Source organism: Gymnogyps californianus, chromosome 4 (genome assembly GCF_018139145.2).
Source record: "Gymnogyps californianus isolate 813 chromosome 4, ASM1813914v2, whole genome shotgun sequence".
Lineage (NCBI taxonomy): Eukaryota > Metazoa > Chordata > Aves > Accipitriformes > Cathartidae > Gymnogyps > Gymnogyps californianus.
The window spans coordinates 10,838,236-10,855,439 of NC_059474.1; the positions used below are offsets into that span (position 1 = coordinate 10,838,236).

General features: G+C 42.6%; 1 protein-coding gene across 1 annotated transcript in view; it reads left to right on the plus strand.

Annotated features, from left to right (window-relative positions):
- Positions 1 to 17,204, plus strand: part of HGFAC (HGF activator) — a 44,467-nt gene that overhangs the window by 4,844 nt on the left and 22,419 nt on the right. Inside the window, exons 4-7 of the mRNA XM_050896224.1 lie at positions 4,357 to 4,430; positions 9,372 to 9,485; positions 10,654 to 10,785; positions 12,188 to 12,298. Of these exons, the coding sequence (XP_050752181.1) occupies positions 4,357 to 4,430; positions 9,372 to 9,485; positions 10,654 to 10,785; positions 12,188 to 12,298 (431 nt within the window). The remainder of the gene's footprint in view (positions 1 to 4,356; positions 4,431 to 9,371; positions 9,486 to 10,653; positions 10,786 to 12,187; positions 12,299 to 17,204) is intronic.

The window sequence follows — 17,204 nt, forward strand, 5'->3', positions numbered from 1 at the left end:
CAGTGCTTAAGATGGATCTTGTTAATACATGACACTCTGTGTATTTGTTTTTAGCCAGTTAGGCCACAGAAATGGAAAAAAATGGAAAAACCCGTGAATGGATGGGATCCAAGGTTAGAGCACACTTTTGAGCCGACCTTGGACAACTTGCTCTTATGCTTCCGATTTTTAAAAAGCCATTTACAAGAGGGGAGATGAGAGGGAGGACAGCTGGAGCTGTTTGGTTTTGACAGGCCATTTCACCCCGTGGCTGACCTTCTGGCCAGTGTTTACTCTTCTTTCATAAGTTAAAAGCAACCTAATGTGTGACTTCAGGCACAGAGATGCCAGGAAAAGAGCCCTGAATAGCAGTCAGGAAACATGCTCTATGCATTTTTGTGTGACTTGGCACTAGCCCATGCTGGACTGATGCTGAATAACTCATCCCAGGGGACCTGGCAGGCAGCAGGTGAGGGCAAGGCGTGTGTCCTTCCTGCTCCTGCCTGCCTGCAAGCTCCTAGTAAGGATGGAGATGATGGGAGACTGGATGCAACCTGCCTCTCTGGGGGCAAATGCAAGGAGACCAGACCGGGAGAGTGCTGGATTATGCGCTTAACGAGTCCGTGTCCTTAGTCCTCAAGTCATACTTTAAGGCAGGACTACAGGCAAGACTCTGTAGTGTGAGCCAAAGCCTGCTCTAATTGGCTTTAATTTTATATGTTTTCTCATACGTATGACACAGGTATAGTGTGCTAGCCAATCATATTAAGTTCAATAAAAAGATAGTCCTCCTGCAGAAAGCATTTAAGAGCAGTGTCTATCTTAATATGAAGCTGGATATCTCATTTATGAAAGCTACTGTGTTGATTCAAAGGGCTAAATGTGGAAGGTAATCAGACATGACCTTGTCCATTTGTAACATTAAATGTTTCAACATAAATCAGAGTCCTGACCACAGAAACCTCTCCCTACTTACTGAGAGAAACAAACAAGCTGTATCTTTATAAATATTTATCAAAAACAGAGGAAAGAAGACAAAATAATTGCAGTATTCAAATAACAAACTTCCTTTAACAGCATCCTGTATCGCATTTCCCTTTAATTATCTGTTTTCACAGAGAAGTTCCTATTTAGAGGCCTCTTACCAGGTACTAAAGATGTCATGTAAATTTGTCTTTTGTGTTGAAGAGAAAAAATTAGCTGGAACTGTTGCTGAATTTCATTGGTACCTCCAGAAAGACAAAACAGTGTAGGGACAGACAAAATGGGGGTGCAATGAACACCCATGAGAGCAAATGGGGAGGGTGGTCTGAATTGCAGCCGAGCTGTGGCTGCAGGGATGCTGCAAGCACCCTGCCCCTGTGTCCCACAGTGGGATGCGTTCCCTCAAGATCCTGCTCAAGGGGAATGGCGGGAGAAGATTTTGGCTCAGATTTTGGCTGTGATTTGGAAGGTGTTGACTCATACCCTGGAGAAGCCTTATCCTGTGCTCGAGTGCTGGATGTGTGGGTCCCCATTGCGCCAGGTTGCAAGGGTGGGCTTAGGTCTGTATAGGAAGGGCATGATCTTACCATCTTCTCTGGCAACAGGAAGATTTGATACTTTGGCCACAGGCTGAAAACAGTGGAAAGGAGGGGGTTTTGGCCAGCTGGACTACAAGCTGGAGAGTTTATGCCAGTCCTGGAAAGGAGAAGGACATGTGGGGTGAGCCAGGAGACACCAAGCATCAGGCTCTGGATTTTGCTGGTGCTGGTGGTGGTTGCTCTGGTGTTGTCAGGCGGAGTCTGTCCATCTCTCGTGGTCCGGACAACATCTGAAAAGGTCTGAGGGAACCTCCAGGCCTCGAACATGGTGACAGCACCAGGCATGACGGCAGAGCTCTTTCCTTCCACCAGGCTGGCTCTGGCCCAAGGCTTTGCTTGCTCTCCAAAATGTTGTATTATTAAGGCTCCCAATGCTCCTGATGGGTAAAATAGCCCGCTTTCCATTTATCCTGCCTACCAGTTAGGCCTCATCTGTGATACACCATTTTGTCCGTCCATTCCCCTGTTGTTTACCACGCATGGGTTTAAAATGTTTAAATCAATCCCTAGTAGTGGACTTTTCTGGTGTAATTAATTCAGTATCCGTGTCTTTAAGTTTTCACTTTTTTATTAACAATTTTATGTGACAGGCTAATGTAAAGACATTTGTTATCTCATAAATTTAGAAAGTGGGCCCATTTACAAGTAGCACAAAGAAATAATAAGCCTGTTTAGTTGGTGTGGCTGCTGGAGGTAACACCCCGTGAGACCAAAATGTCATCACATTTTTGGTAAGCCTCCCAGCAAAGAACAGATTTTAAAAAGAAAAGGAGAGAGACTAGTGAAGTAGCTTTGAGGATGCTCTGAGCTTCTCCCAAACAGTAAGAGATACGTGGTGGAAAATATAAAAGGATTATGTGAATGTGCAAGAAGCCGGGCACTGAAAAGGCAGCCTGGCATCACAGGGGAGGACCAACCTCTTCGGAGTCACTGCGAGGGGATAGGGAAGGAGGGCACTGGTTGTGAAGAGCATTGGGTGGGAGGACCAGTGGGTTGTGGAGAGCTGGTGGAAGAAGCCTCTGTCAGGGTCTCTGATGACAAAAAACATTTAAGAGGGGAAAAATTGAATTCTCCATTTGCTTAGAACTTGGCTGCTACTGGACAGACTCCAGAGAGTATTAATTTACATATAAATTGTTTTTTTCCCCCTAATGATCAGAGTTTGCTTGAATTCTTTAGACATACACAGGGCCTTTTCCATTTGCCTCTCCCATGCTGCTCAGTGTAACATCGCTCTGCTAAATCAACAATTAAGTCAGTCAGAAAAGTTTGGACTCTCCTTCTCCGTCATGGCTGGCACAGATGAAGTGTTCAGTCAGAGACAGTTTTGCCAACAACGACACAAGCAGTGCACTGCTGAGAACCACTTTTAACTTTCTCCTCACCTTACTCCTCATGCGTAACAGACCGTCCTTTAAAAAAGCATGATCCACTTCCCACCGAAGGAGCACAGAAAAATTTCCATTAACTCCCAGCAGAGTTGCACGGGCCTTAATGCCTGTGAGAAAACAGCCTCTTTAAGAACACGTCAAGTTAATCTGCACTAGACTACCAAGCACCTCTCTGTTTGTGCACCATATATAATTGAGGTCACCGAACTTAATATGTGTGGCCTATTCAGATGCTCCATAGGAATTAAAGCATTTTAAATACCACATAGCATCTAATTAAGAAGCAAAGTAGGGCAGTTAAAATGGTAGACATGCTCCACAATAAAATTTCAATATCTAGCTTGTGACATCCTAGGGTGAAAAAAATATTTGATAACACAACTGTTGAAGGTGTGATAGAAACACACGTAATAAAAACAGATTATCAGGCATGTTAAATAAAGCAAACTCCTATTTCTTCCAATGCCATGTAGCCACTCGTTTTCCTGTGTAGTGGCAGCTGATATTTATTATGCTGCATTAGAACTGGTTAGGGAGGATGTTTTGGTGGACGGTGCATTGGGACACAATGTGGACCTCCAAGGTTCAGCCTTGGTTCAGTCACACACTCCCTGTGTGGCCTTGGGGAAGCCTATAAGTCTACCTCTGCAAATGGAGAATAGCAGCTTAGTGCTCCTTGGAGTGCTATGAGCCTTGGAGATAACAGACTGATGAAGGCAAGGAAAGTGCGTGGATAAAAGAGTTGTCAAAGTTTGTCTCCGTAGGATTCTCGTGGGCAGCGTGGCGTGCAGGATTCAGCCCACTGCTCTGCAAAAAGGAGAGGTTTTATCCGTGCATTTGGAAATCACCCCTGTGTCAGTTATTTCCTCATTTCGTCTGGCAAGTTAAAAAATAGAAATACTTTAAAGGAACTGAGTGCAAAATAAGTTTGCCGCTGAAAGCCAGGAAAAAGTCCCTCTGTGGACAGTCTCCTGCCTCCGCAGATTATTAAAGTAACTGACAGGCATAAAAAATGGGTTGGGTCCTGTTTTGCTTGTTTTGTAAAGAATAAAGGAGACATAATTTATTTGCTTTGGTTTTGGTTTTTATTTGTGTCTTTCATTTTCTAATCTTAGAAATAGAAAGAAAGTTGGGTTTTTCTGGAGGATTCATTGGCAATCTCAAGTCCTGCTTCCACATCTCATTCTTAATCTGTATTTTGTTTGAGAGAAATGGGGCAGAGCATCTTTAACAAAAGAAAGCATGTTTTTCCTCTGGTGTTAAGAGAGTTTGAATGAAACAGATGTTATTAGAAAAAAAAAGTATGAATTTCCAGGTTGCCAAAGTGTGAAGGCCGTATAGTTTCAGTGCAAAGATGCAGGTTGTTTAAAGCTGCAGTAAACTGCACCTTTAATTCTTTTCAGGTGTTCAACAACACATAACTATGACCGGGACAGGAGATGGGGACACTGCACTTTGTTGCCCAAAGACCACTCAGGTAAGGCGAGCCATTGCTGAGTTGCTCTAGCTACCTGGCTCTTACTTTGCCACCTGCAGTAAGGAGGGACGGTGCCTTCAGTGCTGCTTTTATTTGGCGTACACAGAGCAAGCCTTCACATCATTAATTGTTTCCGGGATCTCTCTGTGACTCTGCATAACCACAGCATTAGATTGTGAATATCACACAGTCTTTAATTCAGTCTCTGTTGACTAACTTGAAGTCATGGAAAGAAATTATGGTAATGCCAACACGGAAATCTGAACTCCTGCTGGAGCCGAGCACAGAGGCGTTCCTCTTCTCCTCCCTCATGGCTTGGATGTGCCTTTTAGTTTCCGCTTCATTTAATCAGCTACTTTTTCTGTCTGTTTGACCAGTTAATTTTTTAGAAGGTACAGAAACATTTCACACCCTGTACAACACACAGCCATCACTTCCAGCTGTCCTTCCTCGAGATCTCAGGGTAAAGAGCAGACCTTCAAAACCAGACTTCCTTGGACTTTGGGCTGTGTCAGAGAAGATAAGAGGACAGACACATTCATTGCAGGAGTGCTGAGGGACAACAGAAGGGTTACTTAGCTGAGCAGTGCTACAGCTTCATGTGGTCACCACACTCCAGTGCTACAATTACCTCATTGTGAAAGTCTGTCTAAAACAGGAAGCTAAGGTCTGCGGCAAACTCTCCTTTCTATATAAGTCACTTTAATTGACACACTGGGTGAAAGCACCATGTCCCAAGCAGTTCAGTGGGGAACACGCATCCCTGTCCTCAGCAGTACCTCAATGGCTGGCCCTTCCTTGTCTGTGTCTCCCCAGCTCCATGTTTCATGAGCTGGATGCTGGGAATCTCATTTTATAAGGAACGTATATATCTAATTCTCAATTTATACAGTGACAGACCAACATTGAAAAATCAGGTGTTGCACTGATCAGACTTGAAGCCCCTGAGGTTTTTTTTGGATCTGTGTCTAAAAGCTGATCATGTTCCTCTTTTCTCTACCTCACTACTTTCAAATGTGACCTGTCTTGTTTAGTCTGCAGGATACAAGCAGATGCCCTTAGATGTTTGCTTCACACTTTCAAATGAAGGGCATTTTCCACCATCCCCTTGCAGGGAGTTCACCGCCGTGTCAGGAGTCTCATCACCAAGCTGATTGCAATCTACCAGAGCGCTTGAAAAGTCAACGTTAGCTGATCACGCTGACAGTCTAAAATTAAGCAGTGCACAGCATCGTCATTTTAAACTTAACAACTTTAAATTATTTTCCAGCCTGGCTTTAAAGCAGATTAACAGTAGATCAGAGACAAATGACCTAACCCCAAAACAAGCAGCAATATATGTGCCTTTGTAATGCAAGTATGTCAGACATGAACGTAGACTTTATAGACAGTTCAAGAGTCAGGTTATGAGGGCTGCACCTACTTATTCATGAGTGCCCTCCCAGAGCTCAAAATATTAGAAGCTGTAACTCGTGACTACTTTAATCCTCCAGTGAAACACTGACTGTCACGGTGGTGGCTGGCTGACTCAAGGAGGCTTTTCCAGTAGCTGAAGAAGGCGCTCTCCAAGCCTAGTGTTGCGTTTCTGGAGGTGCCTTGTGCCACCTCCGTCCCTCAATCTTCCCATCGCCATTGCCCTGCCAGCCCCACGTGCAGCCATCTCTGCAGTGAGCTGGCTGCCCGCAAGCCTTTTTGAGCTTGCTGGCTCATTTTTGCCTGTTACCCACCGCGGCGTTAGATAGGGTGGTTTGCAAGAAGGCGGCCACCCTGTCTGCCAGCCCCTCGCTGAGGGATATCTCTGTCAATATACCTTAACGCCAGTGAGGGTTTGCCCTGGCTACTGTTTTTTCTTCAGAAAGAAAAAGAGTTATATGTGTGAGAGGAAAGGAAAGAGAAAAAAGGATGGGGTAGCTGGAAGAGATTGCTGCTGACTGTTGCAAAGAAAAGACTTTATTTCTGGAAACATTAAGAATTTTGTAAAAATAAATAAAAGTTCTTTAGTTCTTAATTTATTTATAAACATAAGTCTACTTATTTTTTTAAGCAGCAAGCACTGTATTTGGACTTGGAAAATGTTTAACAGATCACCAGCCGTAGCTTAAAGAGACAAGGTTTACGGTGAGGTTGAAAGGAAGGAGCAGCATAATGGCTGAAGGGAATTTCAAGCGAACGGGAGGAAAGTTGGCCTGCTGGGGAAGATAGCTGGGAAGAAAGAAGCAGTCAAACTGAATAATGGTCATCTTTAAAATGTGGAAAATATATGATTTTGTTGTGAAAAAAATCCACTAAAATATTAAATCTTTGGGGGAATCTCAACCACTTTATAGACACTTGAAAAACAAGAAAAAATGAAATTTTGGGGGGAGAGAGTATTCTTTGGCCATGAGAGATTGGTGAGGAGTGTGTGAACTGGTATGGGGAAGGAGCTGCTTGAAAACAAAGGCTGAAGCATGAACTCTCTCCAGGCCAAGAATAGCATCTGTACATGGGGAGTTGACTTGAAACCATTGGAGCTGCTTACAAATTAGTGTTAAGCAAGTGTTGGAGGTATTGATCCAGAAAATACATCTGCCAACTTCAAGAGAAAGTTTAACCAAAAAGTGTTTGGCTTCAGGATGAAGTGAAGCTCAGGTATGAAGGTTCTGCTGGAGGGAGATGTTAGTACTGCACCGTACAGAGCCAGAGCTCGCCGTAACAACGCCCAAGGCACTTGCTCAAACCCCTCCTGAAATCAGTGGGAGCTTTATTGCTGCCTTCAGGCTTCCAGAGGATCCTCTACTCCTGCGCAGGGGACCTCTGTGGAGACCATGTGTAGTATCTGCCCTATGTGACCCCTTCATACACATGGGCCAACTGGGCTGTGAATGTGTAGTTCGTATATATGTACATATATATGCATAAAAGTGCAATGCCTCTATGTGTGGGACTTCCAGATCTGGGGCAGTCTGTTAGGACTACTGCTCTGAATGTCTGGAAGTCTTGGACAAATGGCCAAAACCCCAGGGAAACCCAGACATGGGAGAAAAGTTCCAGACAGTGGGGTTTTTTAAGAGACATTTGGACTGATATGGAAAGAAGAAGTAGAGTGGTGTGGGCTCTGCAGGCAGGAGGAAGAGGCATCATCCCAGGAGGGGCTCTGGGGAAGAGCAGTCCCGGTTCTGGGAAAGGTGGGTGGCAGAAACAGAAAGGCCTTCCTTCTTTTGTGGGAAGATATGGGTAGAAAGTTGAGACAAGGCTACTGCTCGTTCAGCAGAGCCTCAGAGAGGTGAAGCTGAAGTCAAGGTGATTGCTAGCAAGCACGGAGTATTTTAGCCATGAGGGTGGGGAGATACTGCTGGGTGGCTTTAGACATTGGCTGAGCAGGCAGGGACTTGGCACTCCCCAGTTAATGGATAGTTAATGGTGGGCAGGATTCCCTGCAGGGAACTGTGATGTGTCCATGTGCTTGTGAGTAGTTGTTGTTCATGGACTCCAGGAAAGGTCGGGAGGGATGCAGAACACACCAGGGAGGTCAGACTGTGGAGTGGTGGGTGGGATGTAGTGAGGGACTCCTACTGGGAAAGAGATGGAGGACTGGAAGTGCTTTTTGCAGATTTAATGAGGCTACAAAAAAAGACTTGAGCACTTGTACCAGGAGATGGCTTGGAGATCAGGTCATGGTTTGGATGTGATGGGAATAGGAAATACATGATTTTCCTTTGAGGAAACATTACACCACTAAAAGTTTCATAACTATCAAACAGCAGGAACAGTAGGAAAGTCACTGCCTTTACTTGCTTTCCCTTAATGTTATCATGGAGTGAAATTGCCAGTGAATACACCCAGACCTGCTATCTGATATCAATTACACTATTCTGAAATAAATATTTTGATCCGTGCAGGGGAACCTCACATTTACACTGCTGTAGCAAACTTCAGGATGTAAGTTTCGTGCTTTGCTTCAGCCCTGTATGTCTGTGCCTGTGTTTCTATATGTTGCATCTCATGTTTAGGACCACGCTCTCCTGCTGAAGGAGCACCTGGATTGAGTAACTCTACAGTTGCTCTTGCGGAATTTGACTAGCATTAAAAAAGAAGATTCGAGTGCAGACAAGCTGTTGGGTCAGCTCTGCAGCAGGTGTAAAACATGACGTTGGTTAACTTCAGGGGAGATATATGCCTTGACACTGCCTGAAATCAGGCACGTTGCCTGGCCAGCAAGGCTCTTACAACTTTTGCATTGCACATTGCCAAGTAAAGCTTCTGTCGCAGGAGTTAAGAGGGTTGTCCTGGCACATCCCCTCCTCTCCCACGATTTAGAAAATTCCTTGGAAAACAGATATACGAGACTGGTCCAGTTTAATCTTGCTTGGCCTGATTTACTCGGATGTGCCCTTGTTTTGCTTTAATTTTTTTCCCTTTGTTCCAGCTGTCCATTAGTTTTAGACATAATCCAAAAATCCATAGCAAATTCTTCTGTCGAGGGTTGTCCTTTGTGTAATTTGAGAGAGAGAGGCATAATCCCGGTCATTGATGCTGAAATGCGAAGCATGCAGGGCAGTAATCCGGGCAGAGGCAGAGCTGCAGCCTTCCCTCCCCAGTGTAAAGGCACAGCTCCATCTTGTGGGCATTTGTCCCATCTTCTTCCTCACCACGGTGGCAGCTCTGGCAACTTCACACGTGCCTGGACCTACAACCTTCAGACAAGGTACTCCGGGGGAGAAGGTTCAGCTCAGTGATTTACTATACAGTTTTTAAAAGCTGGATAAATATAGCTGCTATACAGCTGGAAACAAAACCAATGTAAATTGGTTGGATAAACTTTGTTTTAGGCTAATAGATGGTATTAAAAGCACTGTGCATTGAACCAAAATGGTTCATGTAACCAAGCCGACACCTAACACAACAAAGCATGGCTTATCTGGCACCTATTAACAACAACTTCTTATGTGGCCTGTCTAGATCACTGTGCAAACAACCCTTGCCAAAACGGAGGGACCTGTTCTCTCACTCATGGCCATAGGCTGTACCACTGTACCTGTCCCGAGGAATTCACGGGCGAGGACTGTCAGATGAGTAAGTATCTTCTTCCATGAGTGTTACAACATGAAATACAAGCAGCGAGTAATGCTCATTAATGTTTGCTTAATGAAAAGGTAGTGCTGTTGTGATGGGAGACCACTGCAGCATGAATGTTTGTGGAGGCGGGTTTCAAAATGGTTATGACAGACAATCCATTACTGACAGGACAGCTGAAAATAGCTTGATTATACAATTATAAATCCAAGCGTGCTCTAAGCCAGTGAGGTATTAAGCTACGGGAAACACAAAGAGCCTCTTCCCCTCCCTTTGCTGTTTTTAAGATTTAAATATCCCTTACATGTTTGGAAATTACTAGTAATATCATCTAGTAGGTAGGGCAGAGAGACATGAAAAAGCAACAAAATTTCAGGTGACGCCTTATCCCTTATGTATATGCACACATGCATCTATTACGACTTTTCCTGTGATGTCAGCTTTGCACCTGGGCAGCTACTCCACCTTCAGGGTAGTCATTTTCAAAGGAGGAGAGTCAGGCCAAAAGGCTTTGCTTGGGTTATTTTTCCAGTTTTACGGTGGTGTCACTCCCAATTTACTGCACGCCAGGCAAGGAACTAGGCTTTTACACCAAGGGTTGTCAGTTGTGCTTGCTGTTGTTTAATGAAGGCTTTTCACGGAAGCATAGAATCATTTAGGTTGGAAAAGACCCTTAAGATCATTGAGTCCAACCATTAACCTAACACTACCAAGTCTACCACTAAACCATGTTCCCTGCAGCTCTAGACTTCTCTCCCAACAATAAGCAAAGAAGCCTTTTTCTGTCCTGTTACTCCACTCTCTCTAGTACAGCCCATCAGCTGTGGATGATGCAGAAAAGTGGGACAGACACAAGTATATGCCACTGATTTGATTTTTTGTGTTTGCTGAATGAACTTTTGGAAGGGCTTAAATAATGGTGATGCTGCCGTGCTCATAGGGCTTTAGGAGAAAGCCACCTCTGCCTCGAGGTCCTTGGAGCTGCTGCTATAGTGGCTTAGTGCCTCCCCACTATGGAGGCTGGTTTGCTTGAGAAGCACTGTCAACAAACATGTATATCTGCTCAGCAGGAAAAAAGGGATGAGCAGGGAATGATGGAGATTGTGGTGCTGTTCCTTGCAAGAAATAACCTCAGAAAGCTTGTGTTGTTTTTTGAACTGTGTTTCAGAGAAATGTTTTGACAACAGTCTCTACGAGTTCTTTGATGTGGGCATGAGCTGGTCAAGAGTCCAACGAGGAGCTGTGGAGCAGTGCGTGTGTGTGAACGGCCAGATTGAGTGCGGGAGTGTCGAACACAAAAGTAAGGCACTATTTTGTATTACAGCTGTTGGCCTGCATGGAGTGGGGATAAAGGACAGTAAGGATATCAAAGCCTGAGCGGTGTTATACACAGTAATGCTGCTCTTGCAGCTCATGTACCCTCCCAAAAGAGAACATTTTAGCTTTCCTTTCCATGTGTGAGCAGTAATGCTGAACCAGGAAATCACTTCAATGTGTCCATCCTTATTTGAGGAAGCAATTGTATGCATTAAGCTGAATTTTAGGGACACATCTCAGTGTTTTCTTTGAGAGGGATGCAATCCTGAACTCCAGCATGTAAGAATATGCAACAGATTATGTAATAGAAGTGGTAAAATTTCTCCTCCAAAACTGTAACACGCCTGAGAGGCACACCCTCCTCTACTCTTCCCCTGCACACCTACAATCGCTTCATATTGCTGTTTCAGCTCTGGGTTTTCTTCCCAAGCCTATCCCACTCTTGAGTTGCCAGCATGTAAACACTACCCGCCTCCAGGATCCCATATGCCCTGCATCGACCCCAGAGTCCCCATGATTTTTGGCCCGACATACTCATTCCTGGCCGGGGTGATGCTTATGTTATGAAGCCTCCTCCCTGTTTTGGGGCTGCCAGGTGCCCGACACAGCTGGCCAGCTAGCTGCAGGGCATGCGCTTCAGGTTGTCACTTATCTGATGAAGCCAGCACAGCACCTCCCTTTTGGAAGGAGAGATGGTGGGAAGCAAACCATATGCCTCACCTATATATGTGCTCTGGTATGGCTATTCTGCTATTCAGTCTGGCTGACTTTTACCCTGCCCAGACTCCCAAGTAGCTTACAGTACTGAGTAAGCTTTGTAAAAGCCCTTTGAAATAGGTAGGTGCTTTTATTCCCACCTTACAGAACTGGAAACTAAAGCGTGGGGAGTCAGTGGCTTTCTAGGACATTGGGAGTCCATGGGAGAGTTGGGAAATTCGATAGGACTTAATACTTCCCAGTCACAGATCCTAAATATTTAACTGAGCTCCCTGCTAGATACATTATTATAAATTTTAATGCAGCTCAGTGGCAAACTTGGAATTGGCAGAACCCTCTGTACAGAAAGAAGTGCTAATGCCATCACCATCATCACCAGTAATAATAATCACCACCCCCATTTAACCTATTGTTCATTGATAATATTTTTCAATAGCTAGGCTGACATTCTCCAATAAAAGAGAAAACAATGAGACAGACCTCAGCGGGCAGAAATCAGCAGTTTCCTTTTCTTTAATTTATATCAAGTGTAGGTCTGAGATGAGTAAAAAAGGAAAAACTTCCCCAAAATGCACGTGCATGGCAAAGGTGTACTAAAGTAGGTTAAAATGGACCGATTCTCTTGAATAGTTTGTACCTTTGGTTTGATCTTTGGTTTCTGCTTGTAGGTTGTGTTAATGATCCTTGCATGAATGGTGGAGAATGTAAAATGGTTACCTTCAGTGGGAAAATAGTATGTGATTGCAAAGGAAATTATGCAGGAAAGTATTGCAATATTGGTAAGTATAACAACCTACCGGTGGGCAGGTAATTTGAAGTTTTCATCTGGGTGTGAAGCTGGTGTTTTTTGCCTCTGTGTTGTATTCTGCCTTTGCAGACATTCCTTGCAATAACTGAAGAGTCACACAGAACAAGTGTTTAATGTATTCCTCCAGTGTAAAACATAGCACACTCTTCACCACTGAGACCCTGATTCTAAAAATATTTGTTCGTGTCCTCAACTCTATGGAAAATTAAACACAGAAGTTTTAATCCAATTACTCATGCCCATAAAATAAGCACATGCTTCCGTTTTGCAGGATCAGTCGCAGAGTTTTACCCTAGTGCAAACGCTTCCATAGATCCATGCATCCCCTCATAAAGTAGGGATTTATGCTCTGACAAAATCTAGCAGCTGACTGTATTTGGTAGCACTAGATTATTGTGGGAAGTAGAAGAAGATAAAATGCACACCCTTTGTTTGGGTTTCCTTGTACTTTAAATTAATAGCGCATTTAGCCCAGTACAGCTTACCTAAAACCCCTTACTTGCACCGGAGGGTCAGGGCAGAGAAATCTGCTTTTTGGTGCCTACATGTTAGTTCTGTGCTGCTTCTTATTAGATGCTACATAGGTTTTGATATAATTTTCCTCCAGAAGACTCAACATTTCTCACTGTAGGGGTTAAACCTGCTTGTAAAATTTACCTGCATGGTAAATCCTCAAGTTATATCAGTGGCTAGTTTTCAAATACAGCAGGTTTTAGGCATAAATTATAATAGACCTTCAGTCATACCAGCCTGTGATACCATCAACTCACTGCCTATGTCTTTCTGAGTACATAAATCCTAAGGCTCATCAAAATTGAAGAGAAGACTCCTGGTAGCTATGGTGGGCACCTAGTTGTTTGAATGGGTGGTGGGGTAAAAAAACATGGTAATGAACACTGGAATTGGTATCTAGTATTCTTTTTTGTTATTCTGATGATTAACAAATGGTGTAGCCATCTACTCAAGCTGGGGAAAAAAAAATCCATTTGGGAGACGAGCAGTACAGCTGGAATAACAAATAGCAGGAGTGAATTGGCAAATTGAATGGTGTATGAAATGGTCTTGAACCTTCACTCACCAGGTACCCGACAAATCGTGCGAAATGGGCTTGTGAATCTTGTAAGTCCTTCATAAGGAGCGACATTGTAGCTCTCTTTTTTTGTCCTTTAGTTGCCCTAGGGAGATTTGTCCCAGGCTTTGCGAATGCTGCTGCGTGGATCTGGGTGAGGGGCTGCGTGTGCACGGCGCACGTGCGACCTGGTGTCCCGGGGAGGACCGCGCGCTGCTTGTCTTCACATGAACCTGCTTTTCAGATTCCTATTTTGTTATCAGCTTCCCCTGCCCAAAGCGGCAAGGCTGTGCATAAACATCCACCCAGCACGGCCTGGATTATAAATATCAGGATGACAGTGTTATAGCTGTAATACTGGTTTCTGTCTGACTAGCTTAGAACAAGAAATAAGCAGGTGCTCTTTGATTACTTGAAAATAATAACACAAACATTTGGTTTGCTAAACAAATGGCTTTAGAAGCTTACGATCCATCTGCGTTCAGCTGCCTAACACCCCCACACAAAATGGGAACTGAAGGGTTGTGTTTATGTGTCAGGGCCTTGCAAACAAGTTTAAAAATGAAAAAAACTCTTTGCCAGGATTTAGTCATTCTAAATTAATGCAAATAAATTAGTGCTGGGGTCTATAGACCTGGTAGTATCATCACACGAGGGCAATGGCGTTCTGGTGAAAGCACCGGGAGCTTGTGCTCTCGGAGCACATAGAACTGATTTTTAAATATATGTTGGATTAATTTTTTTTTTCAATCTTTCAATTTGATGCTGTGACCACGGCTGGCTTTTTAAATTTGTTTTCCTTTTTACTGTCTTGTATAGTTTCCCTTGTCTAACAGGACTGAATTTTGAGGTTACCCTTTAGTCTGAATAGCTTGTGGTTATAATGCTTGATTCAGAGAAAGTTACAGTGTCTCCAAAATGTACTTTATTCTAAATTATTCATTTATAGAGGCAACCTTAAACCCAAGTTGTGATGCAAAAATGTCTTCTTTTTTTTAAAAAAGAAAACAATCAATTTAATAAACAGTAAATACCCCAAAATGTTATTGGGCTGTGATGTGTTTGAGGTCTCTCTGATGTCCTCTGCCCTTGACTTCTACAAAGAATAACCAGTCTTCATATGTTTCTAATGGAAAACTCGCTAATGTATCTTGACATCACACTCACAAATATTAATAAACGAAGTGCCATCCTGGGTCAGATCACAAGTCTAAGTACTACTGTGACTCGAGCACTGGCAAAGTAGAGGATGACTGAGGAGTAATGTAAGTAGCAGGAAATTACTGAGAAATACTTCTCCTCGTTGAGGATTTTCTTAGCTGATGGCTGGACCATCATATTTGATAGACCTTTACCTGTTTTCCATGAATTTGTCTAAACTTTTTAGAACTCCTTTATGCTTTTCCCTTTCACAGCATGCCGTGTCAAGAAGTTCCAGAATTTAAATACATGTGATGAGAAACAGTATTTTCTATTGTTAGCTTAAAACCTACTGCCTGGTAATTTCATTTCCCCCCTTTGAACAGTGAGTAACAGAGAATAATGATAACTTTTGTGATTTTACAGATACCTATTTATCTGTCCATTAGTTGCTTCTTTTTTTGGACTATGGGGTCCCTGCCAGTACTCAAAAATAATCTTTTCACTGATTTTAAAATTCTCTTGCAAACAATCATTATATATATGTATATACATATTGCAAAGCCGTTATCATAATGGCCATGCAGCTACTGGCAAATTATGAGCTGACTTAAAAAAAAATACAGGAGGTGATAAACGTGACATAGGAGATATCTATAACAAAGGAGGTCGATATACAAAAGACAGTTTCTAATATAGATTTCTATTCTTTGTGGTAATACCTTATTTTCTAGCCCTTAAAGAAGAAACCTTCAGTACTAAAGAAAGAACTGCCATTTTAGAAAATGTTCTAACACAGTTTATATGCATAAGATTTCAGTGAAGTTTAATTTCAAAGGAAATTAGATACATCACCAACAAATCCCTCCCCAAACAGATGCTGTTTAAAATTGTTCAAGGATCCATTTCTAATTAAGTTTAATTCATAATAATTGCCCTTAAATATGCACTTATTTTCAGAAATAAGGATTTTATATTAAGAGAGTAACTGCATTCACTTTGGAGACAGAGTTCTTGCTGAGAGCGCTCTGAATCCAGGCTTTAGGTGAAGATTCAGAATTAACTATCCAACCATGAGTAGCAATAGTTGTCTTGTTGTACAGAGAAAGTTACAAAAAGGGCCCAGACCAGCCACTTTGGCAGTGATAATGTGAGGAAGAAGTGAAAACTGAGAAGGATGTGAGCATGATATTTTATCTCTGGCCCAAGTTGATATAGGGAGTGGAGAGGGAATTTTTTGGGAGATGTTCAACTTCAGAAATATTTAGCTTCATTGGAGGTGATAACTTATGACAAACATTTATAAACAGGTAATTGTAAAATTACTTTGACATTTTATGTTTCTTTGAACAGATAGGAGTTATGGTAGAGATGTTGGGTGAATACAGAGGGACACACAGCTAAAGAATGAGGAGGAGCTATTTGGCCAGAGGACAGATAATTCGTTATAATAAGCATTTATGTAGATGTTAAACAGAGTTAGAGGGCGAAGGAAGGAGATGTAGAATTTTTTCTTAAGGGATTGCTGCCTTTAGGTTTCTGTGGTTGAAAACCCACCACTGCATTCACACTATCGGCCTTAGTTGATATGCAAGTGGAAACCAATACATATTTTGTCCCATTTCCTGGGTAAAAGCACTTCCTTCTCCTTACCATTGTTTTGGTACTGGTTTTGAGTGTGGGTTGTTAGTAAATTTGGGGGTCTCGTTTGTATTTTTAGGTTTATTCTTGATTTATTGGAGGATATGTTAGTGGGGTATCTTTATTCTCTTTAATTAGTTGCCAAGCCTTTTCCTGAAACATTTAGTCTCTATAGGTGGCTTTGTTGTGTTACAGTTGATCAGAGGAATAGTTGGTAGTCATATGTGGATAACTGAGGTGGGATTTAACACTACGTATTTCAACAGTTTGTCAGCTTTCAACTAGATTTTTAGGGTCTAGAATTACCTTAATCATTGGGTGGTACATTGTTCTTGATGGCTAGCTGGGGTTTATTTCTGGCCCGTTTGTTGTATTAGGACTCAGCAACAGTTCAGGGTGTGTTCTTGTGGAACTATTTGTGAAAATAAGGTAGCCATGTAATAAAGTAAATCAGTGGGATGGACGAGTTGTGGCAGATTTTGGTGCTTTTCATGATTAAACTAATGAAGAGGTAGAAAGCGGCACATGGAAAGCCTGTTTGGATTTGTGTCACTGTGGTTGTGGATTACAGTAGATGGTAGGTTTGAGAGTATTGGGCAGACTGCACAGAGGATTATATATTTTGAGTTTTCTTTGGATTAAGGTTTAGGTAGCAATAACGTTTTTGCTAGTATTTTGGTCATGATGAAGTATGAAGTTGTTGAAGGTATTTTTGAAAACTCTTTATGTTTTCTAGTGGGTTTTTTTCCTAGTTAGGCTGTGGGTAATGGAATTAGAGGGGTACCATAGCTTTAACGAAAGTATGAGTTGGGATGCTAATTGTGGAAGGCTGATGGTTATATAAGGAGATGTGTTGTTGTATGTCAGAAGTAGGTTGAAGATTTTTAGAAAAGGAAGATGACAGAATAGCTGAATATATAATTACATACAGGAAAAAAAAAACTTTTGGCCACATCTTTGGGGGTTAAACCGGGGGAGTTTGAGGTAATAAAAGAAGTAAAAAAGACAGCAAACCCACCTTTTTAGC